General features: G+C 34.2%; 1 protein-coding gene across 1 annotated transcript in view; it reads right to left on the reverse strand.

Annotated features, from left to right (window-relative positions):
* Window positions 1-3,752: 3,752 nt before the first annotated feature.
* The window catches only part of LOC129227329 (cell division cycle protein 16 homolog), a 77,714-nt gene continuing 54,730 nt past the window's right edge, over window positions 3,753-26,736 (reverse strand). The window contains exons 14-17 of the mRNA XM_054861873.1: window positions 17,873-17,998; window positions 17,654-17,789; window positions 11,198-11,288; window positions 3,753-5,847 (exon numbers count right to left, since the gene is read on the reverse strand). Of these exons, the coding sequence (XP_054717848.1) occupies window positions 5,666-5,847; window positions 11,198-11,288; window positions 17,654-17,789; window positions 17,873-17,998 (535 nt within the window). The 3' untranslated portion in view covers window positions 3,753-5,665. The remainder of the gene's footprint in view (window positions 5,848-11,197; window positions 11,289-17,653; window positions 17,790-17,872; window positions 17,999-26,736) is intronic.

A 26,736-nucleotide genomic window follows, 5' to 3' on the forward strand; every position in this document is an offset into this window, starting at 1 on the left:
AAAAAATAATAATAATAATAAAATTAATTGGAATTTAAGATGACAGCAAGGTAACTAAAAACAAAAATTAGATTTAATCTAGTGTAACTATGGTAGATGTTCTTGAACAGAATCAATGTTTCCCATTTCATTTGCATTTGTTGGGGTTTCCATAATTTCAGCATCATCTGCTGAATAGCTTGTTTCAGAACTTGACTCTTTACCTCCGACATTTTACAATGGAAAATGATGGTTTAAAACACTCAACTTCTTAATGTAAACAGCTAGCTGCAGCATGAAAAACCAGCTAACCTTGTGGTGGCTATTCATAACGTGCCACTACTTGCCTTGTAAATACCAACTGCCTCTTGAAATTTACTCTGATAGCACTAGATGGCTGCATTGTATTCATTGGTCACAGCAAAATCAGTTTAACCCGCCTAAAACTCTTATTTAAATCCAAACTTATGACTGTCTGTTACTGGACACTTGTCTGTTTACTGGTGCCATCACCCTAATTTTGACAAAATTTTAGAACATTAAATATCAAGTATCAACCAAATAAACATTGCTACTTTGAGCATATACCTCATTTTTGTCAACTTCATTATGGACCTCCCCCCCCCCCCCAAAAAAAAAAGACTTTTAAAAATGTATGTCAACGGAAAGTAGGAAGTTTACAAGTAAAATTTGAAGTGTATGCTGTGATTGTAAGTAATCAATAAATACATATCAACTGGAAAAAATAATCCATTTTGTTGAGTTGAGTATTTCTTCAAAAGCTACTTGGAAGGGGGGGGGGGTGCAGGCACATTGCCCTACTGCATAACTATATGCTTCGCATCTTTTATTTATTTTTAATCCCAACATTTTTTCTTTGTCTTGAGTTTTAGTTTTATAAGATATTAAAAATCCATGTTCATTTTTATTCTTTAACAGGAAAGCAGGCTAGTAAAAGGGAGCTGCTAACTGATTTTAGGTGCATTTATTTTATTTTTAAAACATACAAATATGTTCAATTCCTACGACAGAATTTTCATAACTAATCCCCCCCCCCCCTTGTTGTGTCACTGGTGAAATCCCATTCAAAACAAAGTTTCTATATTTAACAAATTTGTAAAACATACATATCAAGTTTCATATGTAAATCCATAGTAACTTTTGTCAACATTTTTCAAGAACAAAAGGCAAAAGAAGCTCTTTTTTCTTGAAAATTAAAGATTGTGGCACTTCCAGCGACTATAAAAAGTTTTGAATATTTACATGCTTATAATTGAGAAGTTTAGCCCAATATTTTCCCAGAAAATAATATACAGGGTGTTTCTGATCTCTTGGGCAAGTCTTTAAGGGGTGATAGTACACATCAAGACAAAAAATATAGTGGCAAAAATAAGGGTTTCCAAACGTCTTTCAAAGGAGATAGGCGCCATTAAAGTTTAGGGTCCAAAATTTAAAGTGATTGTAAAAAACGAAAATATTGGTCCATTCATTTGCGATCTTGGCAAACATTGTTAAATTACCCTTTTGTCACTGCAACAAAATTTTAATTATCTCTTCTGGAACTACATTCCTGCCAAGTTTGTTGGTTGCAGCTCAATTTGTTCATGTACATACATGTTTTTGTGACTCAGTGTACAGGGTTGTCAACTGCTCCCCATTTTGTGGAGTTGCAAAAATAATTAAACTCTGCAGCTCCCCGCATTTCCCGTTTGGTCTATATCCTGACCAGGGTCACCAAAGATTTAAATAAACTTACATTTTTAAAATTATATTTTACTAGTTCATTAGGCATGAGAATATGAAAATTAAATCCTTATATTCAAAGCATAACATAGCGTTTAAAGTACATGACATAATCTTTAAAGTTATTCAAGTGGTAAAAGTGTTATTAATTTAAAAATAATTATTCATGTGCTGGTGCTTAAAATGATTACCAAAGCTCAAAAACAATTTTTTTATTGATTTTTATACAAAATACCGAGTTGCTCTGCAAAATTTCAATATGCTCCTCAAAATTATCACAGATGCTCCTCAAATTATTTCACCAAGGTTAGCAAACCTGAGTGTATTTCAACCTTTGAAGACAGTTCACTTTTCGCTACTTAATCACTCTCAACAATTCATATTTTTAGCTAAAAATTTAAGCTTAAGTCCAAGCATTAGAAAACATTTAATGAGATTCAAAAATAATGGTAAAAATACTTGTTTGTTGCTACAAAATCTAAAGCGCCCTCTATCGGCATTTTTTTAACTACATCTTCAAAATTTATCTTCAAGAAAATACTTATAAAAAAAATAAAATAATTTTAGCGAAAACCGCAAACAAATCGACCAATTTTTCTGTTTTTTTATGATCGTTTGAAATTTTGGACCCTGAACTTTAATGGGGCCTATCTCCTTTGAAAGACATTTGGGACCCTTATTTCAGCCATTATATTGTTTGTCCAGATGTATACTATCCCCCCTTAAAGTTTTGCCCAAGAGTTCAGAAACACCCTGTATATGACTGGCAAATTTTCAAAAATCTTAACACTACAATAAATTATACAAGTTCCTTTAAAATGTAAACTATTCCACCAACTCCACTGTTTATTTCCCTTCTCGCCAAGCCCACCACGTTTTTGTAACCAAGCCAGAAACTTCCCAAGCTTCTAACACTACAAAATATGTGTATTCTGCTACAAAATACAATTTTTAACTGCGAAGACACTACAGTTGTGATAAACATAATCTGGCAGCCACGTATTGCTGTGATTAAGCTCTCTGTAGCCTGTAAAATACTGCCAGTTTAGGTTTTGCCCCAACTATTAGATGTTTGGCATGGGTTAGGGTATATATTTTTTTTTTCTGACAAATAAAATGGTTCAAAAAGTTGTCGCGAGCAACTAAAAATGAGATTGATTGGTCAATCGCGATCGAAGGGTTGCCTTAGGTGCTGTATATCTAGTCTTACCCTATTTTTATAACCTTAACAAGGAGCCTACACATTGAGAAGAGGTAAAATGGAGGTAGTGAAACCAAGACCACAAGTCCTGTGGAAGATTTAAAGCAAAGCATTGGAAGAAATCAGGTTTCTTTCGCTTTTTCACACAAAGTACCAACCATTCGTTGGTTTTTGTTGAATCACGTGACTTGGAGTCTTTGGGTCAGCTTTTGCTAAGCCAATGATTGGACATACTAACTCCATTTTAGTTCCTGCTCTAAGAGCCAACATGTTATTAAAGTAAAATGTTGGGCAGTAGTATCTGTCATGTAACTATCTTTTAACATTATCTAACCTGTAGCTTTAAAACTTGTAATAAATAGTATTTCAATTATTTTAAAAGGATCCTTTTGTCTCAGAACCACTTACCCACTGTATTTATATGCAGTAAAAATCTGCAGAACAAACTTTGGCACAAAGGTGCATTTAGATAATTTTATACCTATACAATTAAAGCTGTTTAAAACAACCTCCCATTATTGACGACCGATGAATGAAGTTCCGTTCACTTTTTCACAGATGCAATGTTATTTTAACGTCTGTTACAACGGTTCATTTTTATATAATGTCAAGCAGAAGCGAACTAAGATCTTTAATTTAAAAAAAAATCTACAATTATTTCCAATGTTCATTTAAGATAAATTTATTAGAAGAGGTGGTCCAAAAACAGTCTACCACTTTCATTTTGGTACCTACCGATTCACCTGTACAGTTAAAATAAATAGTTTCATTGCCAGTAACACTTAAAAACATTCATGAAGGTATAATAGGGTTTATAAAAAGCAAAAAAAGTTTTTGTAGTCTAAACCTACATGATCGCAAAAAATGTTAAAAACATGATTATTCCAACAGGTGGTCCATATATGGGCTACTTGCATAAAAATACTCATAATAAATGTATAAAAAACATGAAATTTTGCTAAAAAATTTTATATTACATTTATTCTGTCATTCATGAGATGTTCCTTTGAAACTAACCTATGCAAATTTTTAGCTTCCTAGATCCAAATCCTGAGGATCTAGGATCTCCGAAAAATGATCCAGAATGGCAAATCAGCTTTTTGTGCCAAATTGCCAAGTTTAGACTAAGTTTGCAGAAAATTTTATCACACTGGAAGCCTGAAATTTTAGGCACTTGAAGTACAGTTGGCTATTAATATGTTTAAGTATTTATGGAAATTTGAGCTGATTAGTCTTTTTATAGCATGCGTGTAAACTGGTGAAAATGTGCGGCGGGGATATTTTTTCCTAGATTTTAGGGTGTCATAAAATCTGAGCAAAAATATTCAAAGGCTCGTACTTCATGATTACATTGTAAAAATATTTGTTTTAATGGGTTACAATTTCAGAGCTTCAATATCTATTTTCTAAAAGATATTGTCATCCAAAATGGCTATCAAAACCGTTCAAGAGAAAAATAGCTTATTTTCAAAGCTCTGTGGCTGAAGTTTGTCACCTCGCATCTTCTTTTTGTTAATACCATGAGAACAAACAGATTTTTTCCTTTCCAAAAAAGGTTTTTCTTCGATGGTGTTTTCTCGAATATGGAGAGAAAAATGAGTTTGAAATTCTGTTTGTCAGAACGAATTGCCATGTTTAAGCTCAGATAACGGGGAATTTTATCACACTGGAAGCTTGAAATTTTAAGAGCTCAAAGTACTTTTGGTTGTCCATAAGTTCTACTATTTTTATTAATTTTGAGTTCATTAACTTCTGTGTAGCATGGATGCAGAGTAACAAGAAAAACGTAGTGGAGAAACTTTTTCCTGGGTTTTAAAATGTCATAAATTCTGAACAAAAATGATTCAAAAGCTTGTACTCTGTAACTCTATTGTCAATATACATGCTTTTAATGGGTTATGGTTACAGAGCATAAACATTGATTTTCTAAAAGATATTGGCATCCAAAGTGGCTGTCAAAACCGTGCAAGTGAAAAATAGCTTTTCTTCAAAGTGCTGTAGCTCAAGTTTGTCACTTCGCGTCTTCTTTTCGTTAATCCCATTAGAACAAACAGAGTTTTTCCTTTCAAAATAACCTTTTTCTTCGATGGTGTTCTTTTGAATATAGAGAGAAAAATGCCTTTGAAATTCTGTTTGTTGTAATGAGTTGCAATGTTAAGCCATTTGGCCTCGTTGGTACCATTAGAAAGAAGATATTTTTTCACACAGAAGTATTTTATTCTCTTGTAATATTTTAGCATCCCTGTGCGGGCCGCACAGTTTGCCACTCCTTAAGCACGGCCCTGACTGGTCGAGAGCTACCAGTGTTACAAGAATTACCAGATATTGTACATTAGTAACTTTCACATAATCTCTTGTATTTTACAAAGGATCCTGGTTGAAATGTCCGAGAACAGCTTTTTACAGGGGGTTTGAATAATCCAGTGAAGATTATTTAGGCCTGACCAGTCAATAGTGTGTTAAAGTGAAACATGACTAGTAAAATTTATTCTAGTATCTTTAAATTATGAGTAAAAAAACGTGCAATGTCCATTTCCATCACTGCCACTGATTTTGTTTGGATGACAGGGATCATTAGAAGGAATGTCAACTGTAGTACCTTGTTAGTTCTTAGCACAGCATTTTTATGATGAACACATTTGAAACCTTTTCAAATCAAGATTTAAAATTTTTTTTAAAAGAACATGATAAAAATTTTATTTTGTTAATTAAATTAAATTGATCTATGGCACAGTGCTCAGATTATTCTATAGTTTCCATTTCAATATCCATTGAACTGTTCGTGTTTTGAGTGTGATCATTTAGAGATTGTATATCATCTGTTATAATTTCAGTCATTATGTCACTTGTTTCGTCACTGCGATTGCATGTGTTTGATGGCACTTCGGTTGGAAATGGATAATCAGGAAGTTCTTCTGGGGTTTCTAAAAAACAAAAAAGAAGAAAATAACATTATTTCAAACTTTTTTTTCCTTAAAAAGAAATCTTTAAAATGAAAAATCATTTGAATTAATACTGGCAAAACAAGTTATCCAGAATGTTGGAAAAACTGAATTTATTTTAAAAGTTTGCAGCGCTGAAATAATTAAGAATTTTGAAACATACAAAGAAATTAATAAATTAAAAAATTCACCACAGTTTATGTTTAAGCATTGCAAAACTAAATACAATCGAACTTTCACATCGAAATCCGAGCAAATTTCCATGTTCGTTATATAGAAAAATTGTTTCTATATATCCAAAAATATCTCTATATATCGAAAAAAATTTTGAGACATTCGTAGATTTTTTTTCCACTTTAGACTATTTGTCTCATGAAAAATGAAGATTAGGGGAGAAAATTATGTTCACTAAAATTTGCTACGAAACTCATAAGGAATCTGGGGTTGAGGGGTATGTAGAATTCGGTTCTGTTCTGAAGTTCTTAAATTCCCTCAAGTTTATTTCAAATCTTAGTTGTAACCAGTAACACTGTAAAATCAGTTTCAATTTATCCCTTTTGTCTGTTGATTATCATTCATAGTCGTTTTAGCTTCAGTAAATATCAGTCAAGTTAAGTAGATTGATTTTTTACTTTTCTCTCGATTACATTGTCAAAACGAAAATCCCTAATGTTGCAGATTAAGTTGAATTGCCGAAGAATGAAGATGTATGAAGATGCAAAAATGTAATTTCTGTTAATTTTTCAATCATAAACTTTCATTTAATCTGATGCTCGTATAAATTAGAAATTGGGTTTCATGCACGAAAATTAGCTTTAATTTTTAATGTTTTAGGAGATTTTATGATAAAATAAGATTGTTTCTATAAATCGAAATTTCTATATATCAAATTTTTTTCCAGCATTTTGCTACTTGGATATATGGAGGTCCAATTGTACAAACAAAGGCTTACACAAACAAGATGTTTAACTAAATTTGCTTGGTAAACCACAGTGCTTTGTGTTGCTTTAAAAAAAATTAAAAGTGGTGACTTTGACATGAGAAGAACAACAAAGATTGAAAAAGTTTAAGAGCAGCATTGTGGGATAAGTATGCTGCTCAAACACAACAACTCGCAGATCAGACCAATTTATTGTGACAAAAGAAGCTGTCTAAAGTCATGAGAAAGATCTAGAAGATTGGATCAGTTCCAGAATTGAATAAAAAGAGCAGAAAAATGCTTATGCATAAAACCAAAATTTATTTGCGTGAACAAAAAACTAAGATATCAAATCCAAAAACCATGTACACTCAAATTTGCTTAAAATATTCCTGCATAAAATAAATCTACTGTTTCTCTATTAGAAAAAATAATATAAACTGCATATATTTTTAAATATTTAGCTCTTTTGAAGTTTTGTAAGAAAACATAACTAAAAACATTTTCACTGGAAAAAATCAGTTTTTCCATTTTTTCCAAAAAGAAGAAAAAAAAAAATTCTACGGCTTTAAAATTTATGGAAATTTTACATCTCTATTCATGATGAAGTACAGCAAACCCAGTTAAGGAAATGATTAAGGTGCTTAGTTGGCATGCTACTAGCTCACCAGACTTAGCTTCATCAGATTATTACTTATTTGCATTGATCGGAGACACACTTATGAAGCAACACTTCACATGTCGAAAATATTGGAAAATGGTTCAGGGCTCCTAACAAATTTTAGCCATAGAAAAGGGTAAAAGAGGACCACTTTCAATCAAGAAGGGTACTAAAAAGGACCAATTAGGATTAAAAAGAGGACCTTGGGAGGACTATTCATAGTTAAACCCAGGGTAGCACCAAAAGGCAAATTAGCTGCCTGCTGCTAAATCCGTTAAGATAATTCGTTAATTAACCATAATAATGATTTTTAATGATACAATTCTTTTATCACCTTCTGTACAACTGAACTTTTTATCCATTGACTTATATTATCTATGCAAACATTTGGATGGGGGGGGGGGCAACAAGCAGGCATGTAAAAGATCTTACAGAGTAATTTTAATTGAAAAATAAATTTTTTACTAATTAACAGGTGAAAACTCGCTGATTATAAATAATCAGCTAAGTGACCGATAAATCAGTGCATATCCAATTAAGGCCTTTTAGATACATTTATTATTACAGTAAACAACTTAGCACATAGTCATTTACAAAAAAATTTCATGTAACCAGTTTAAAACAATTCATTTTGATATAAGGTACTGCAAGACAAAAAGATATACAGCAGTAAGTTACCATCCCTAAGCCAGGGCTAAAGCAAAACTACAACATGAAATGTACCAGACAGCACTGTTATCACATCCTGAGACTGCAGGCTCAGGGTGTGACAACCGGGGTCTGTAGCGGACGTGCATCCAGGAGACCCCATAGCACCTACAGCCTTGAAATTTTGTACAAAATTACTTCAAGTCCCGGGGGTGTGCACCTGGTGTTTAATTTTTTTTAATTCAAATTAGTTTTTTTTGTAATTAATTTTTTAAGCTCAAATTTCGCATAAATTGCCTATTATGGGCCTCTAACTTAAATACGGCGGGAGTTATTTGTGTTTTTAGCTTGACCTTTTTTTAGGCTTAACCAAAAATTTAGGCACTACTTTCTTCATTAAATCTATCAGTAAAAAGTAAAGGAATTGTCCGTCAGTTTTCTTTTTGACACCACTGAAAAGAGTGACTTTTTTTACTCTAGATCTAACTCGACCTATGGTTGAAAACTAAACTTCTATCTCCAAAGGAAAAAGTTACGAGCCGTTAAAAATCAATTTAGAATAATCTCATCTCCATTGAACTTATTGATGTGTTACTTAGCGTTGCCATAGTTACATCTTTTCAATTCCCATGTTTTCCTTTCTTATTCAAACTTTAAGGGTTACGATTTTAACAGAAAATCTTAGCCTCAACTCAATTCAAGCCAAGTTCAAAAAATATTAGCTGTTTGCATATCATTTATTAGTGTGCTAAGTATCCAAATCATTCCTTCATATGTATGTATTAGTTTTTCAACTACAAGTTGTTGTGAACTGTCCTCAAGTGTATATGAAAATTAGTAAGAAAGAAAATATTTTACTGAAGTCACCACACCCCAAAAAATGCAAATGCTGCTTAAGTGATGTATATGCTGAGTGTATAAATTTCAGCCTGTATTTACTGAATAACTTAATGTAACCAATAAATATGCAAGTTCAGATTCATAGAGCTATATTTTCAAATTGAAAATACTCATTATGAGTATTTTCAATAACAAAAAAAGGATATAAAGATATACAAAAATAATTCAGTTTTTAGTTATTTAAATTTAAAATCAAATAACATAATCTGAGGTAGCACATGTCAAAATAGCTTCCAGTTTCCAAAAATATTAAAATAATTACAAGACGAAAAAGAATTAAAACCTCGAACACGAGAATCAAATTTTCAGGAAGTACATTCACGGTTGCTATGTTTTCCAAAAATAAATTTATTTATTATTCGCTAAAAGTAAACATAACTAAAATTAAACATAAAATATGGTAGTCTAAGATAGCATTTGTGAAAATAACATTCGATTGCCCAAAATAATTAAAATATTTACAAGATGCAAAAAAATTGAAATTTCAAACACAAGAAGCAATTTTTTGCGAAGTTTGAGTAAATGCAATGTTGCACTTAACTCAAATGGTTGCAATGGTTCCAAAAATAAGAAAGTTCATTATCTCTTGAAATTAAACAAAAAATAAGCTAGTCTATGGTGGCGTTTGCCAAAATAACTTCCGATTGCCAAAGATATCAAAATATTTACAAGAAGCAAAGAGATTGAAATCTCAAACACGACAAGCAATTTTCCGCAAAGTCCAAGTAAGTTCGATGTTACCATGGTTCTGAAAAGAAAAAGGAAGTTTGTTATCTGTTGAAATTAAGCGTAAAATAAGCTCTTCTAAGGTGTTGTATGTCAAAATAACTTCCGATTACCAAAAATATCAAAATATTTACAAAAAGCAAAGAGATTTAAGTCTCAAACACAACAAGCATATTTCCGCAAAATCCGAGTAAGTTCAGTGTTGCCATGGTTCCGAAAAAAGTAGCTTTTTATCTATTGAGATTAAATATAAAATAAGCTAATCTAAGGTGGGGTGTGTCAAATAATTTCTGATTGCCAAAAATATCAAAATATTTACAATATGCCAAGAGATTGAAATCTCAAACATGACAAGCAAATTTCGGCGAAGTCCGTGTAAGTATGATGTTGCCATGGTTCCGAAAAAAAAAGGAGCTTATATTATCTATTGAAACTAAACATAAAATAAGCTAATCTAAGGTAATGTACGTCAGAATAACTTCTGATTGTCAAAAATATCAAAATATTAACAATATGCAAAAAGATTGAGCTCGCAAACACAGGAAGCAATTTTTGGCAATGCTGCATATCGAGCACAAGTTCAGAAAATTGCACTGATTCAACAACGATTTTCTACTGATTTCAAGCACTTAAAAAACTTCCTTTTTTTCCCAAGGTTTTCAAGCACTTGAAAACGAATTTCAAGCACTTTTCAAGAGCGTACGAAGCCTGGGAAAATATCGGTAGCATCCTGCTTCGATTTGATGTCATAATTCCTCCCTAAACCTTTTCATTTGCTAAATTTCCATGTTGCAGCGGTTGAAGGAGGAGTAGGAGTAATGAGTTAAATCTGAAGCGAGAAATATGGGAAAGTCAAATTCAATAGAAAAAAGCGCCATCGTCGCGTGTTGGCGCGTTAACTACATCAGTACACAGCATCTTTTAATGTAATGAAGCTTTTAAAATCTGATTTTTAAGTAAAAACAATATAAAAACAGACTAATTGGACCAAAATGTTAAAAAGCGGTCTAAAGCAGACTTTATCCTAAAATACGGACTTAGGCAGCAAAAGCGGACCATTTGGGAGCCTTGATGGTTTAATGACAAGTTTGCTATAAAAGATGAATTTTTTTTTTTTAATTTTTTTGCGTGCGTGTGTGCCACAAATTGTCATAGAAACAGGGAAAATGTGTAGCTAGCGATGGGCAACACTTCATCATAAGTATAATTTTCCTAGAATAAACCTATGTTTTCAATACAAAAATTCTTGTTTCATTTTTGCATATCATGTTCCTGTATGCTACTTCTAAAGTTTTACATGAACAACTACAATTATAGGCAAAAAAACCCAAAATCTTCAGATCTTGACCCAAATGTGTTAGTTACACCAAAAGAAACGTCAGAAATTGAATCAGTTTTGGGAATTACTCTTTTTTTTAAATTCACTATTCTTCCTGAAATTCATTTTAGTGTTAAAGTTAATACATTTTTTTACTTACCCACACAAGGAGAAGATTCTTTGACTAGTTGCTCTATCACAGATGTAAGCATAGTATTTGAAAACACATCATCCCTCTGGAGTCCCAAAGCCTACATAAAATAAATTTTCTCTTTAGCATTATAAACAAATGAAGATTTATTACATTATTTACGAGAGAAAACACAGTGAGATTAATGAAATTTGAACCCACATCATAATTTGATCATGATTCATTTTCATTTAAACCACAAGCATAAGATTAGAAGTTTAAATTAATGTAAAATGAGACAAAAAATAATGAAGTATGCAGGTTTTTATAGCAGAATATTTTTAAAATATATTTTTAGCAAAAATAACAAAAACCATAATCAGTTGTAATGTTATCTCATCATAAAATTGATTTCATACATTTGTATGTGACTCTTACTATATGTTAGTGGATTCCATTAATCTGTTCAAAACATTTTTGCAGGGTTCCCAACAGATTTTTAGTTTGTCCCTAGGGAAAAAGGGACCTTAATATCAAAAACTTTAATCTTAATTCTTAAATATTAAAACTGGAGACGCACTGATTAATCGGTAGTAATTAGCAGTTGGCCACTTCACTAATTATCTATAGTCGGCCAATTTCAGCCAATTAAGGGGGACAGTTAGGGGGTAGAAATTTTAGTGTGTTCGGGAATTTTCGTAAATTTTTCAACAGAGAAGGAATAATCGGAATTTGTTCAAACTTGACGGATATTTTACTCATATTTTGAAGTACACTTTGTAATTTTTTCAAGTCATTTCAGCCAGAAATAGAAGAGTTAGAAGCTGATGTCCATGGATGGTCTCCATCAGAGCTTGTTGTTGGTGTGCACTCCTAAAGTTACAATTTTTTTCTATCGTTAACAATATATTTCCTCAGAATATGAACTTAATTCTGATTTAAAAAAAATAAAACATTTCATGCTTTGGAGGTGTTTTATCACAAAATTCACGTTTTTCAACCATTTTTGTTCACATTTTTTACATATTTTTAATAATATCATCATCCCAGAATTAGGTTCATATAGAGTTTAATTGAATATAGAATATTCACACAAAATTTAAGAACAATTGGCCAATAAGATTTTGCGCTAGAATGCACACCAGTTGGAGAAAGTTGTTTCGAGAAAAACAAGATTGAAAAAAATTGCTGTGAACATTTTTCAATCTTCACAAATTTTTAAGTGCTCATAGCATTGGAACTAAACGGAATTTTGAATTGAGATTTTTCAACATATTCTTAAATAGTTCTAACATTTTTTGACATTAAAAGAACAGTCGAACCTTGATATCTCAAATTTGAAGGGAGCATCAAAAAAATTCGAGTTAACAAAAATTCGAGTTATCAAAAATCCTTGGGTAGCTGGGGGGGTGGGGGATAAAATGCAAACAAATACTTTGAAAATAAATGCATATATTATTCACAAAACACTACTGATATATTGAGTCATTTAAAAAAAGAATCGATGCTGGTTTGCTTCAAATTCAAGTCCTTTTCTCGTTCCACTACAAGTTCTAAATGAGAAAGTGCTCTAAAAGTCTCTTCTGTCATATGTGGACGGGATTCGATGAATCTTCGTAGAACATCAGTAGCGGATAGGGCTTCTTTGTTTGTAGGTTTTTGGTGAGGATTGCAGATCTCTTCTTCTTCATCCTCTTCGGAAATTGGATCGCCAGTGGTTATTTGAGAAATAATTTCGTGGTCTTCCCATCGACCACATACTGCAACTTCTTCATCAACGTTTAGGAAGTCTTGAAATTGCACTTCATTTAAATCCAAACGTTCGGAAAGTCGTCCCCAATCTGTCCTTGACACACTCATCTCAGGTTCATCACTTATGTCGCATACGGGGACATCCTCTTCATTCTTTACGAATCCAGCTTTCTTAAAGCAATTTCTGATGGTTGAGGAAGTTACACTATTCCAAGCTTTGTCAGTCAATCGCATGGCTTCTAATATGGTCACTCCAGAAGACTTGACTCCTTCTTCAATTTCAGCCAAAAGTTTTTTCACAACTTGATGGCGATATTTGATCTTAAAGCTGTGAATGATCCCTTGATCAAGGGGTTGTAATTTTGATGTCGTGTTTGGGGGAAGAAACTCAACCTTTACGTAATCCAATTTCGGAATTATGTTATGGGCTTTGCAGTTATCAATGAACAATACGATTTTCCTTTTTTCTCTTTTCATTTTCCTTTCTAATTCTTTTAGCCAATTTTCAAAAATTTTGGAAGTCATCCAAGCTTTACGGTTAGAATCGTAAGCAAAAGGAAAGGATTTCACGCCTGAAAAACACCTTGGTTTAGCTGATTTTCCAATCATTAGAGGCAGTAGTTTTTCAGTCCCATCCATATTGGAACAAAGCAGCAAAGTCAATCTTTCTTTACTTCTCTTGCCTCCTTTGCAGGCTTCTCCTTTTATAGCCATGGTTTTATCCGGAGTGCATTTAAAAAAAAAGTCCGGTTTCGTCAGCATTAAATACATTTTTTTCAGCATAATTTTGCAGGATTAAATGTAGTTTTTCTTTAAATTCCACGCAGACTTCCTCATCAACACTTGCACTTTCGCCGCATACCTTAAGAAATGTAATGTTGTTTCGGTTTTTAAAATTCTCGAACCATCCATTGCTTCCTTTGAAACTTAAATGACCTAATTCCTTAGCAAATGCTTCGGCTTTCTCTTTTATTAAATTTCCATTCAGAGGGATGTTTTGTGCTCTGCATTGCGTTATCCAAATCATTAAACATTTTTCCATATCTTGAAACTAGCTAACTCGAATTCTCTTTCGTTTCTCAAAGCCGTTAGCACACTTTTCCAGAATAGCCTCTTTGTTTTTCAATATGGTCGATAATGTACTGCTTGGAATTCCAAACTCTTTTGCGATTTGGTTTTTCTTTTTGGAACCTTTTTCCACTTCTTCAATTAGTCGTTTCTTCTCCTGAATAGAAAGCGTATTTAATTTTCGTTTGGTTGCCATAGCTAACTATGCGTAAATGGACAGCTTTGAAAGTTATCTGAAATGATTCTTTTTTACCACTGCACGCGATATGAAGATAGAACAGAATGAGGGTCCAGCAGAACTGTAACAAGAAGCAGCTATCCCCCCCCCTACTCTCCTACTGTCCTCCCGCCAACATTTCACAGCTCCCCTCCTGCAGGTGTGTGACTTTGAAAAGTCAGAAGAAGGGGAGAAGGGCGGAAGAGGGTGAAATGACAAAAGGAGAGGAATGTTGAAAATTCGGAACGGCTCAGAATAGAATAGAAACAGGTTTGTACACATTTTGGAACAAGAAAAAAGGAAATGGAATCCGAGCGAAATAGCAAAACATTTCGAGTTATCAAGGGCTTAAAACTGAAAATTTCGACTAAACAAGGTAATTTTAACATTGACAGTATAGGAAGTATGAAGGGGGATAAAAAAAATTCGAGATATCAAAAATTTCGAGTTATCAAGGTTTGAGTTATCGAGGGTTGACTGTATATATATATATATATATATTAATTTGAATTTTTGGCATCTTGAATTCAAATTATGTTTTTCGCAATCAAGAGCGTGTGTGTATGAATGTGCGTGTGTGTGTGTAGGCCTTCGTGAGTGTGTATGTAGGCATATGTGTTTGTGCGCAGGCATGAGTGTGTGTATGTGTGTAGGCATGTGTGTTTGCATCTGTGCGCAGGCATGAGTGTGTAGGCGTGTGTGTGTGTGTATGCGCGTGTGTGTAGGATATGAATGCAACCTGGAGACGGTTTTCGCAATAGAAGGAGCATCGTGACGCCGGTCGACGCGACGGTGGTGCTGGCAGTGCTTGTGGGAAAATAAAATGATTGGAATTCAAAATAGTCAAGTGAGAACAATAAGCAATCGTGATTGCTCAAAAAAAAAAGGATTTTTTGAAACGTCTAAACTGGTTTCCCCCCTTAAATGACAGAATTAAAATTTTTTAAATTAAAATCACTTCTACTAAAAACAAGTAACTATGCTGAAAGAATTTTAGCCAATGAATGAGCTGAAAAATAATTATTTTTATTAAAATTACTTTTGCAAAGAACAAAAAACTTGCACTAAGTAGGTTTATTACACCTCACTAATGATTTCAAGCTCAAGCTATTATGTCCACATTTGATTCAAAATTTAAAAATCATCGTGGTACAGTGAACAGCAAATTCTTTCTTTTTTTTTTTTTTTTTTGAAGGGAAAAAAAATACAAATGAATAAAAGAGGTTACAGAGAAAAGTCAAAGAAAATGAAACTGAAAATTTAAAGGGAAAAGGAACTAGATGTTAAAAAATGGGACCTTTAGAGACTTGAAACTAAAAAAGGGACTTTTAGGAAAAAAGGACCAAATGAGAGCCCTGGTGTCTGTTATTTTTAGAAATTGCACTTGGGTTTTTACCTAGGATAAATTTTGAACAGGATTTAAGCTAAACTAAATATACATTTAAAAACTGCTGTATTTCTTTAAATTTTAAAACTGAAGTTAGCTTTAATATGTATTAAAATTATCATGACATATATTACGAAGAGCATTTTGAACACCTTGAAAAAATCAGAGTGGATTAAAGACTTTTAAATAATTAACATCATAACATATTTGATAGTAACAGTAACTCTGACAGAAAACAAGTTAATCTACGTAACAGTTGAATCTTAACACTTAATTCTCAAGATAAGAGCAATGGCTTTAGAAAGCTTAAAGGAGAATTGCTTCAATGGAGGAGTTGTGTGTGTGTGGGGGGGGGGGAAACAGGAATTAACCTTAAAATACAACATAAATTGTCCACAGTAGGGCATTCTTCTGTTGATTGGGTAGCACAGTAACACCCAAAATGTATATTAATAGCAACACTTAATTAGATTTCACATTTGGTTGCCAAAATTTATATTTTTACTAATTTTTATTCACATATTATGCTAATACAAGACTCCTGTTTAAATTAAAATAAAACATGCCAGTGCAATTGGTGCTTCTACTAAATCATGCATTTTTGTGCTTAGTCGAGCTCTACGATAATACAGTGAGTTAGGAAAATGCAGTTTTAGGATTATTAAGTAACTGCCTTGTATGAAGCAGAACTCAAAGTACCATTGATCCCTTAAAATTTGTAGCACACCAAGTCTGATTAGCAAATATTTAAGTAAGCCAAATCAAAGCTTTTTTCCTTTTTTTTTGTTACAAAGTAAATTTTTCCTTATTTACCTACTAGAAAATCGCCCATCATGGTATGACAGGTGAAAATTGTTTCTACATTTAAACGAAGCAATTGCCTATTTGCTGATATTTTGATAGTTGAAATTTTAACCTTATTAGTTTAATTTTAACCCATTCAGTAGGTAGCGTTAAGCTGTTGACCACTTTTTTGTTTCTTCATGCTCTTAAAATGAGGGTTGGTGACGTCAGCCTTACTCGAACAGTGAATTAGCTATTATATATCTGAGGATACTACAGCAAACCCCAATACAGCAATAATACAGCAATACCCCCGATTAAACGTTTTTTGGGAATGACAAGAAAAAACTTAATAGGCAGGAAAACATTATACAAGTGTCGGCCAAATTGTCATTAGGTGCTCTAAAATAATCGGAATGGAAGTAGACTCACACAGCAAAAAATGCTTTACAAAATAACAGCAAACTTAAGGATAATAATTTCATATACCATTTGATAGAACCCTTTCAAACACTAATAAGCTTTTTAAGCGTTATTCTTGTGAATAATCTCAGCTTATGAATGTTTTTAAGTCATTTAGTCCTTTCATAGCAGCACTGAACAAGAGTGCAGTTATGAATTAGACTTACATAACTTTACTTTCAGCCTCTAACACATTAATCTATTTTGCTAATACATTTTTATTGGGCTGAATGGAAAGAAATATGGGAAATGGCTTAACCCATGTTTCTGGTTTCAAAAGAAATTTAAAGTGCAATTTCTGTATCTCAGAGCCAGAGTGACGCAAGTCCAAAAATTGTGATTTTCCATTTATTAGTGCATTGTATGTAGAATCCTATTTCGCATCAGCCTATGTGAACGAAATTCTTTTAAAAAATGCTTTTCAATTTTTTATCTGGGTTAAACGAGCACACGTGCCAACTTTTGCATGTTTCAGAAAAGTTTTTGCTCTCTCCCATAAAATTACTGTAATGTGATTTATGTCCTTCTGGCTCTGAGATACAGATTTGTCGTAATTAATTGAGAAAAATTACAATATTATTACGGTAAAAATTTTAAAAGCAGGGATGCCGGGGATATAATAAGATAATATATGGAAAGAAATAACACTATCAGCCTTAAAGAAATTCAGGACCACATGAAAAACTTAAAATGCAGAAAATAATAAATGCAGGAGACGTTATAATGGGGTTCTACTTCAAATTATGAACTTTATCAGAAAAAAAAATAAAAGAATCACGGAGGCGAAATCATTTAAAATAAACTAAAATTAGGTTACTTTATGAAAGTATTCAACAGCTTCAGCCCATTTTCCAGTCAAACTATGGATGAAACCTATTGCAGCAAATGTAGAAGGATTCTGAGGTTTGAGAATTAATGCCCGCTCATGATATTCCAAAGCTTCATCAAATTTTCTAAGTAAAAATTAAAGTTAAATTCAACTTTCATTTTCATAATTAAAATTGTGAAAAAATGAACCAACAGATTTTCCACTTACTTTAATTTTCGGCACACATGTCCAAGGTTATTCAATAATCTTTCCCATTTTTCTGGCATCACAGTTTGCTCTGCACAATTAATTTTCCTTAGTGAATCATTGAAGTAACTTAAAGCAGTATCATAACTGGAAAAAGATTTACATTGCAATAAAATTTATACCATAAAATAATTTCAAGGAATTTATAATACATAACATTAATATTCAATGAATATGAATTAAAGAAATAATTGAATGAGTGATGTTGAATTCTCAAGAACAAGTTTTGAGTGTCCAAAATTGATCTCAATGGTCCTGGTGCTTGAAAGAATTATTTAAGTTGAAATATTGAACAAGGAATAAGAAGGAAAAAAACACTTGTTTTAAATCTATGATTACAATGTTTTGAATGAAAGCAGAATAGATAATCCACTCAAACTAGTGAGGAATCGGCATTTGCCGATCTAGTGAAATATTGAAAGTTGAACAACAAGACTCATTGGCAAAGAAATGTTTGTTACATGTATGCAGAATTAGGTTGCATAGCTCCTGAAGAAACTGTCCGTCCCGCTTAATCGAATACTGTCGGTTCCAAAAAATATTATTCAATTAAGTGGGGTATTTGATTAAGTGAGGAAATTTTCTTTAACTTTTTAAAATGACAACATTCGTCTTAAAAAGTAATAATACTAAAGCAATAGCTATATAAAGAAAATAATTAATGTTATTGGCAAAAAGTTTTTGAAATAAGCTAAGTTAACAACAAAATAGTTTAATAATTAGTAGTATATATTTTATTGAGTACATATGAAAATTATGATAAGTAACTTACAACTTGAGTTATGAAATCTTTGTTTTAGCACCTTTTTTCAGTACATTATTTTTTTTAAAAATTGCATAACAGTGGGTTGCTTGGTCTTTTGGGAATATATTTCTGACTCTCCCTCCCTCTTGTCTGCTGTGTTTTACATTTAATATTTACGAATTTATTATTGTCTAAAATGTGTATATATTTCTTTGAGTAAATTAATTCAATCATCGACTGCGCTATCTTTTTTTTTTTTTGTAATGGCAAAGATAAAAGGAACTATAGAATAGTGGAAACATTTTGATGGAATATGAATGTTGTTTTTCTCGCCCGCTGTGGCCGAAAAATATTACTTTATACTCTAATGTCAATAATTGTTCTTTCTTAATTAATTCTAAAAAAAATTTCAGCAAAAATATTTGCAAAAGATGATCCGTTATTATTCGTTTATCCGGGGAAACTATTCGATTAGGCAGGGATCTTTGACATTGCGTCTATGGGGAAATATTCAGTTCCAGGAGGTCTTATTTATATAAGAGAGACATTTGTTTATCTGTTACCTGATTAAGCGGAGCTGACAGTAATGAAAGTATAGAAACTTCTTGTTGTTAAGATAAGCAATTTTGAACATTTAGGGTAGAGTCACATCATGTTATGCAATTTCCTTTACATTTAGGGATAGCTATATTTTTTATTATGCATGAATCCAACATCTACGGGGAATGTTGTGGATTAGTTGTATGATAGTCGATTCCTTATGTGATCAGAAATAGTTGTCTCAGCTGTAGATGTAGAGGTTCTAGGTGTTTGCTTGTTTTACAGTTTTGATTTTTTTTACTAAACTATAATTTTTTCTTAATCAACGTTGAGTACACATTTTTTTTTTCAATGTTTAGTTGATTTTAAGGACAATTGATGCATGTGATAAAGAATGGAAATCAAGTTGGAAAAGCATGCAGTAGGGGGAAAGGGTGCATTGAGCAAAATATGCAATAAGGGGTGAAACAAGTTTCTTTTTCTTAAGAAAAGGAAGTATAGGGAAGTGAAAGTGTAGGTGCAAAGTGTGTTGTATGCTATTGCAAAAGATCATCTTTAAATTATCAGGCATGATCAATGGGTTCATTGACAAAAATGCCAGCACTGGTAATTGATAAAAAAAAAATTATTTGATTGAAGTTCAAATTATTGATTTTTAATGATGAAAAGAGCTGTTTTATAGTGTTACTTTTGCGGTACTCTTTAATATAAACAAAAATTTTCTTGATTTTTTTTTTTAAATTAAAATTCATAGCTAAAATCTTTGGTTTAACTTCTTAAACTGAAATAATAATAATCTGAAAATCCTAGATTTAATTTTATGCTCAGTAATATTATTATTTTCTTAACCATGTTAGTCATAATGGACAAAAACAAAACATACTCCATGTTTGATGCTTTTACTCTGTCTGTCAGCTTCAGTGCCAGGAAAAAAAAAGTAAAATCAAAAATAATAAAAACTGTTCATTGAATGTTTGAGGTTTCCTCAAAATATTCGTGAAGAAAAATAAACATGAAATGGGAAAAGAATTGCACTTTATATTCTTATCAGAAAAATGTTCAAAGGGCAGAGAATATGGTAAAGAAAATCTTACTACTATAGTCACTTAAATGCAAAATTGTAATTCAAAAATTTATGTAATACATCAAATGTTTTAAATTTTATTTAAACATTCCTATTTTCTATCTCAGTTTTGTTGAATTTAAGCACGAAATTTCTAATTTTTCTTCTCCTAAAATCCAAGTAAATGTAAGAGCACATTTATAAGTAAATCATAGTAGAATCTCATTTGTCCAGACCTTTCTTGTTCTTTTATCCTGTAATGATTTTGTGAGGGAAAAAAAAATTCAGCTTGAACATTATCTCAGTGTAAAGAGCAAAGTATGGAGGTCATACTTGCAAATATATTTTTGATAAATTAAATTTTGCCATCAAGTATTGCTTTCAAAAAAAAAAAAAAAATCTGAATTAATAGGAATTAACAAATGTAAAATAATGACACATTTCTATTTTTCAAAATTGTCCAGATTCAACCAGTAACAATAGCATGTTAAAGCAGAATTAAGGCCGTGAGAAGGAAAGAGATTTAAGTGCCAAATTCAAAATATTTGAGGTAACCTGCACAGCTGGCAGGAGAATCTGATCTATGTTATGAGGCAAGAGATAGTAGGAGAAAGTGGGGTAAAACCGGGAAGTCAGGAGCAACCGGGTACACCCTTCTAGCCCCTGCAAGTGCTGCAATCACGTGGACAAGAGAGGAACTATCTTCCACCTTGATGAAGAAGCAGTGGTCATTAAATCAGAACTCAATAGACTCGCTTCTTTCATTCCTGTGAAGAAAATTCTGTTTGAATGGTTTTTGCTTAAAATTTTTGAACAAAACTAGACTGATTATACTATGTTCCAATTTCAGCAACAGTAAAGGCATGTAGCTCTCTTTGTACAACATTTAATTATCTTCATTATCATTCTAAGTAATTGTCTGTAGCATTCTGTATAGTCATATGACGGCATTTTTTATGAAAGCTGTATGTGCGGGGCAAAACCAGGTATTACCCCCCCCCCCATACACTGAGAGAAAGACGCAGCGGAAGGAGGACATGAGAAAAGGAAAAACCGTCATTTTGACGGGCTCCCCATACAAGCTTCATCTTCAGGCAACATTAGAAGAAAATAAAAATGATGGAAACAAGACTAAAGATGGACGGAATAAAAAAAACCTGAAGTAAAAATAAATGAATCAAAGAAAAGGCAACATTATAAAGATGCCAAAAAGGAACAGACAAATAAAGCGTCCAAGAAAGGAAAAACCGATGGAGCCAATGAGGGATGAGTCCAGTGAAGAAGATGACAATACTGCGTGCATTTACTGTAATGAGCTTTACTCGGACTCCAAGGGTGGTGAGGGATGGATCCAATGCATCCAACATCATCATTGGGCCCATTAAAGCTGCTCTGGGGCCCAAGAGGAAGATAACTATTTTACTTGCGACTGGTGTCAATAGGCTATGTATTACAGCAAAAAATTTAAAGGTAAAGAATTAAATTAACTGACAACTCATCAATATGTGTCCTTTTATACTTATCATTCTAGTATGTTATGACAACAGTTAATATATGTCACAAAATAAAGCTTGAATTTTGTGGAAACGTTTAAAATTTTTATTTTCCTATAGCAATAACATGTCTACAAAGTTTTTCCCCCACTAGTGGGGCAAAACCAGGTAAAATGACTATTTTTATTAAAAAAAAAATAATAAAAATTAAACACTTATGGTTTTGAAATTGTGGTTGCATTAATAGATAAGTAATGCATACTTTAGCAAATTTTGTTCCTTTATGCTAAAAACTGTGATTTCTGAAAGCCTGCAAACCTTAGCGTCCCAGTTTTACCCCACTTTCCCCTACTAATAGATCTGGTAGGTACTGCTAGACAGCATGATTTAGAAAACTTCTCAAACAAAGTCTACCTTAGGATTTGAGCTTAGCACGCGTTTTACTCAAAACGTTAAAAAGTCTACTCACATCCCTTTGCTTCTCACTGTCTCAATTGAAGCTGACAAATATAGATCAGTTTTCATCAACAGCATAGACACATGTAAAATGGTCCTTTTTCAGTAGAGGAGAGAAAATTTACAACTGTTTCTACATGCAGTTGGGTGAGTGGTTTAAAAGTATGATTTTTAACAACACCTGAAGCAAATGATAAAAAACCAACAAGTATAAAAAAAAACCTATATTCTCAACAACACTAAATCAAGTAAAGAACAGAACATGTGTCTTTCAGAGCAAAAAATTGCTTGATAGAAACATACTGTTACAAATTCTGTAAATAGTAATTATGGTAGTAACGTAATCTGTAAATAGTTTCCCGTAATGAATATACAGCCCCTGTACATTCAGCTGAAGTATACGAACCCCCTATTTTTTTTCATTGATAAAATTTGTGAATGAAATCAGATAACGGTCTACGAATTTCGAGAAGGATTTCGAATGTTGTGGAAACTTTTCGATGTTTATAAAAGCGTCCCGCGTGATAAAAAGTTTAGTTTTGATTGAGAATTTGAACTGAGAGTGTATTAGCTCTGTTTATTGCGAGGCATTTTGCTGTGTTGTTTTCGTATTTGGAAGTAAATACGTGTGTAACCGTTGAGTTTACGGTGTTGAGTGATACTTGTTTAATTGCTGATGATTAATTTAGCAGTTGTTGACGCTCTTTCCTGTACATAGTTTAAATAAATTTCCTGTATTTTTAATCAAGAACTGTGTCGTCCTTTCAAGAAAGTTGGAAGCCGCACCAGATCCGTTACAATTGGCGCCTAACGTTGGGCTACTTTAGGACTTTCTTGGAGTAAGTGTGACTTTGGACATTTTTTCATAAAAACCTTTTTGAAATTGGACTTTATTTTTTTATGGTAATTACTCGCGCAATGGATGAACAATTAAAACAACTTCTTGATGCAATCAACTCTGTGAAGAGAGATATGGCGGCTAATCAAGAACAATTAAAAAATGATATGGCGGCTAATCAAGAACAATTAAAAAATGATATGGCGGCTAATCAAGAACAATTGAAAAATGAATTGGCGACTAACCAGGAACAGTTAAATAGTGATTTAACTGCTAAAATTACTACAAGTCAAGATGAAATAAAAAGTGACCTAACGACGATGAAAACCATGATGGAGAATCAACTAACCGCCATGGGAGATAAAATTGATGCTCTGGAAGAAAAATTTGATACTGTGGAAGAGCGCATCGCCAATGTGGAAAATAAGTTGGAAGAAGAAGACAAGAAATTTACTTCATTTAAGGAAGAAATAATTAAGGACATGGAAAGGAGATTGGCGACCGTAGAAAGCAGCTCTGTACAGTTTGGCGCTCCCACATCGGTTGCTCGACTGTCCATTAAACTTGCCACATTCGATGGGAAAACTTCGTGGCAGGTTTACAAAACTCAATTCATGATAGTGGCGGAAGCGAGCGGATGGGACTCTGCTACCAAGGCCTGCCATCTTGCAGCATCCCTGAGAGGTGACGCAGCGGACATTCTTCAGACCCTTCCGGACGGCCAGCGCCTGGATTTCGCCGCCCTCACATCTGCGTTGGAGCTTCGCTTCGGTGAGAAGTGCCAGAAAGATTTAAGCCCACTCCAGTTGAAGTCCCGTTTCCAGAAAACCGGGGAAACCCTGCAAGAGCTAGCCGCGGACGTCGAGAGACTGTCTCATCTTGCTTTTTGCGACTGTCCTGCGGATGTTCGAGACAACCTGGCACTCAACTACTACATTGACGGGGTTCGAGATCTGGAAATCCAGAAAGTTCTACGGATGGCGGATGTCAAAGACCTGAATTCTGCTGTTGTGTATGCGATGAAGTTGGAGGCCGCCCAGCAAGCAACCCGCAAGGATCGCCATTCAATCCGCGGCGTGAAAACTGATGAGTCTGATGCGGTTTCGTCACGCTTTGCTGAACTGGAAAAGCAGATAAAAGAAATTGCAGGAACCCTCAAAAGGATTTCGGCTCCCAAGGACCAAAATGGACAATCACTTAAGTGCTGGAAATGTGGCGGCGAGGGTCACTTACGAAGAAACTGTGAAGCTCGCCAAGAAACCAGAGGGAAGAGCACCTCTCCCTCTTAGGTCCAGGAAAACTAAGCCATGGCAATCTCGCGGGGCGGAGGTTGCCAAATTGGAATGAGCCCCATCTTAAAGTTTTCCAGATTTCATCGACGAGTGGCGGCAGTAACAGACTGTTTGTTTACGCATATGTAAACGGGTTTCCCTGCGAACTGATTATTGACACTGGAGCCAATGTTACAATCATTAGAACAGATGTGGCTCGTCAATTTGGACTCAACATTCTATGGATGCCGCCCTGCATTGCCCTCCAAACTGCGACAGGTGAAAAGATCGAGATTGAAGGTAAAGTGAACTTAAAAATTGTGTTTGGAAATGCCACTTACCATCATATGGCATTTGTTGCTGCTATCACAGACCCCTTCATTCTCGGACTGGACTTTTTAAAGAAGTATGACTTCAACTTCGACTTCAAGACTAATGAGCTGCACTCGATGAGAGAAGACATAGCCGTTTTCCCCGCAGAAAGTGATGTAAAATTTGCTCATCAAATAATAGCCCAAACAGATTTATCGATTCCCTCAAGGTCAGAATCATTAATACCTGGCTCCATTGAAGAAAGCAATAGTTTTCGATTTGGACTCATTGAATACCCTAACCTAAGCAATAACCTAAAAGGAGTGCTGGTAGCATCTGCGCTTGTGGAACTTTCTAAGGATGTAATTCCTGTGAGAGTCGCCAACGTGAGTGAAAGGCCAAGGAAAATCCTGAAAGGTGAAGTGTTAGCAACTTGTACTCTAGTAAACTGCATCATTAGAAGAATCAATTCCCCCGAGACTGTGTCATCTGAGTCCTTGACATCGAAGTTAATTGGGAGTGTGCCATTATCGAAAGATCAAAGAACTGCTGCGGAACAATTGGTGGATGACTTCAAGCATTTGTTTTCATCTACATCGGAGGATGTTGGCCGTACGAATTTAACGCAGCATAGGATTTACACTGGAGAACACCCCCCTATTAAACAGCATCCAAGACGACTACCGTTTGCCAAGAAGGAAGAGGTTGAGACCCTCCTGAAAGAGATGAAGGAGAATGATGTAATCGAACCTTCATCCAGCCCTTGGGCCTCTCCCATCGTCTTGGTCCGAAAGAAAGATGGCTCCACCAGATTTTGTGTCGATTACCGACGACTGAATGAAATCACCAAGAAAGACAGTTACCCTCTTCCTCGGATAGACGACACCTTGGACACTCTTTCCGGACACAAGTGGTTTTCGACCCTGAACTTGAAAAGCGGCTACTGGCAGGTTGAGATACACCCTGATGACCGAGAGAAGACAGCGTTTACAACTGGAAAAGGCTTATGGCAGTTTAAAGTGATGCCCTTCGGCCTCTGCAATGCACCAGCTACGTTTGAGCGTCTTATGGAGACAGTGTTAAGAGGACTTTCCTACGAATCTTGTCTGGTCTATTTAGACGATATCATCATCGTGGGACGCAGTTTCGAAGAACATCTGACAAATCTTAGGAAGGTGCTGCAAAAGCTTAAGGAAGCCAATCTGAAGTTAAGCCCGTCCAAATGTAATTTGTTCCGCCAGGAAGTGAACTACCTTGGTCACATCATCTCTTTCTAAGGTGTACAAACCGATCCAGAAAAGGTATCTGCGATCAAGAGTTGGAGTCGTCCCGAAAACATCCATCAGCTGCGAAGTTTCCTGGGGCTCTGCACGTACTACAGGAAGTTTGTAAAGGGTTTTTCCAACATTGCGCGACCTTTGCATAAGCTGACGGAGAGCAAGCAAAAGTTTGAATGGTCCAAAGAATGCGAAGATGCATTTCTACGACTGAAGGAGGCTTTAACATCAACGCTTATCCTCAGCCTGAAAAATCCTTCATCCTGGACACTGGATGTGAGCAACGAGGGCATCGGAGCTGTTTTATCCCAAGAAATTGACGGCAATGAACATGTCATCGCTTACTGGAGCAAATGCTTATCAAAGTCGGAGCGAAATTACTGCGTCACCAGAAAGGAGTTACTGGCCATAGTGAAAGCTGTAGAACACTTCCATCATTACCTCTACAGCCGAAAATTTCTGCTTCGGACAGATCTTGCCTCGTTAACTTGGCTTTTGAACTTCAAGAATCCAGAAGGCCAGATAGCCAGGTGGATACAGCGGCTCCAGGAATATGACATGGAGATCAAGCACCGAAAAGGGTTGTCTCACGGTAATGTAGACGCCTTATCAAGGAGACCCTGTCCTGAGAACTGCAATTATTGTTCCCGAATCGAGAAACAGTATGGAACGACTAGCCCTAATGCCTATCAGGTGACAGTGACTCCAACATCATCAGAACCTGATCCATGGAGTGACGACCAAGTTCGAAGAGATCAACTTGAAGACCCCGACATAAAACCAATTTTGGAGTTCATGGAGAGTGACAGTCGGCGACCTAGCTGGCAGGA

The sequence above is a fragment of the Uloborus diversus genome, chromosome 8 (assembly GCF_026930045.1).
Source record: "Uloborus diversus isolate 005 chromosome 8, Udiv.v.3.1, whole genome shotgun sequence".
NCBI classification, from domain to species: Eukaryota; Metazoa; Arthropoda; class Arachnida; order Araneae; family Uloboridae; genus Uloborus; species Uloborus diversus.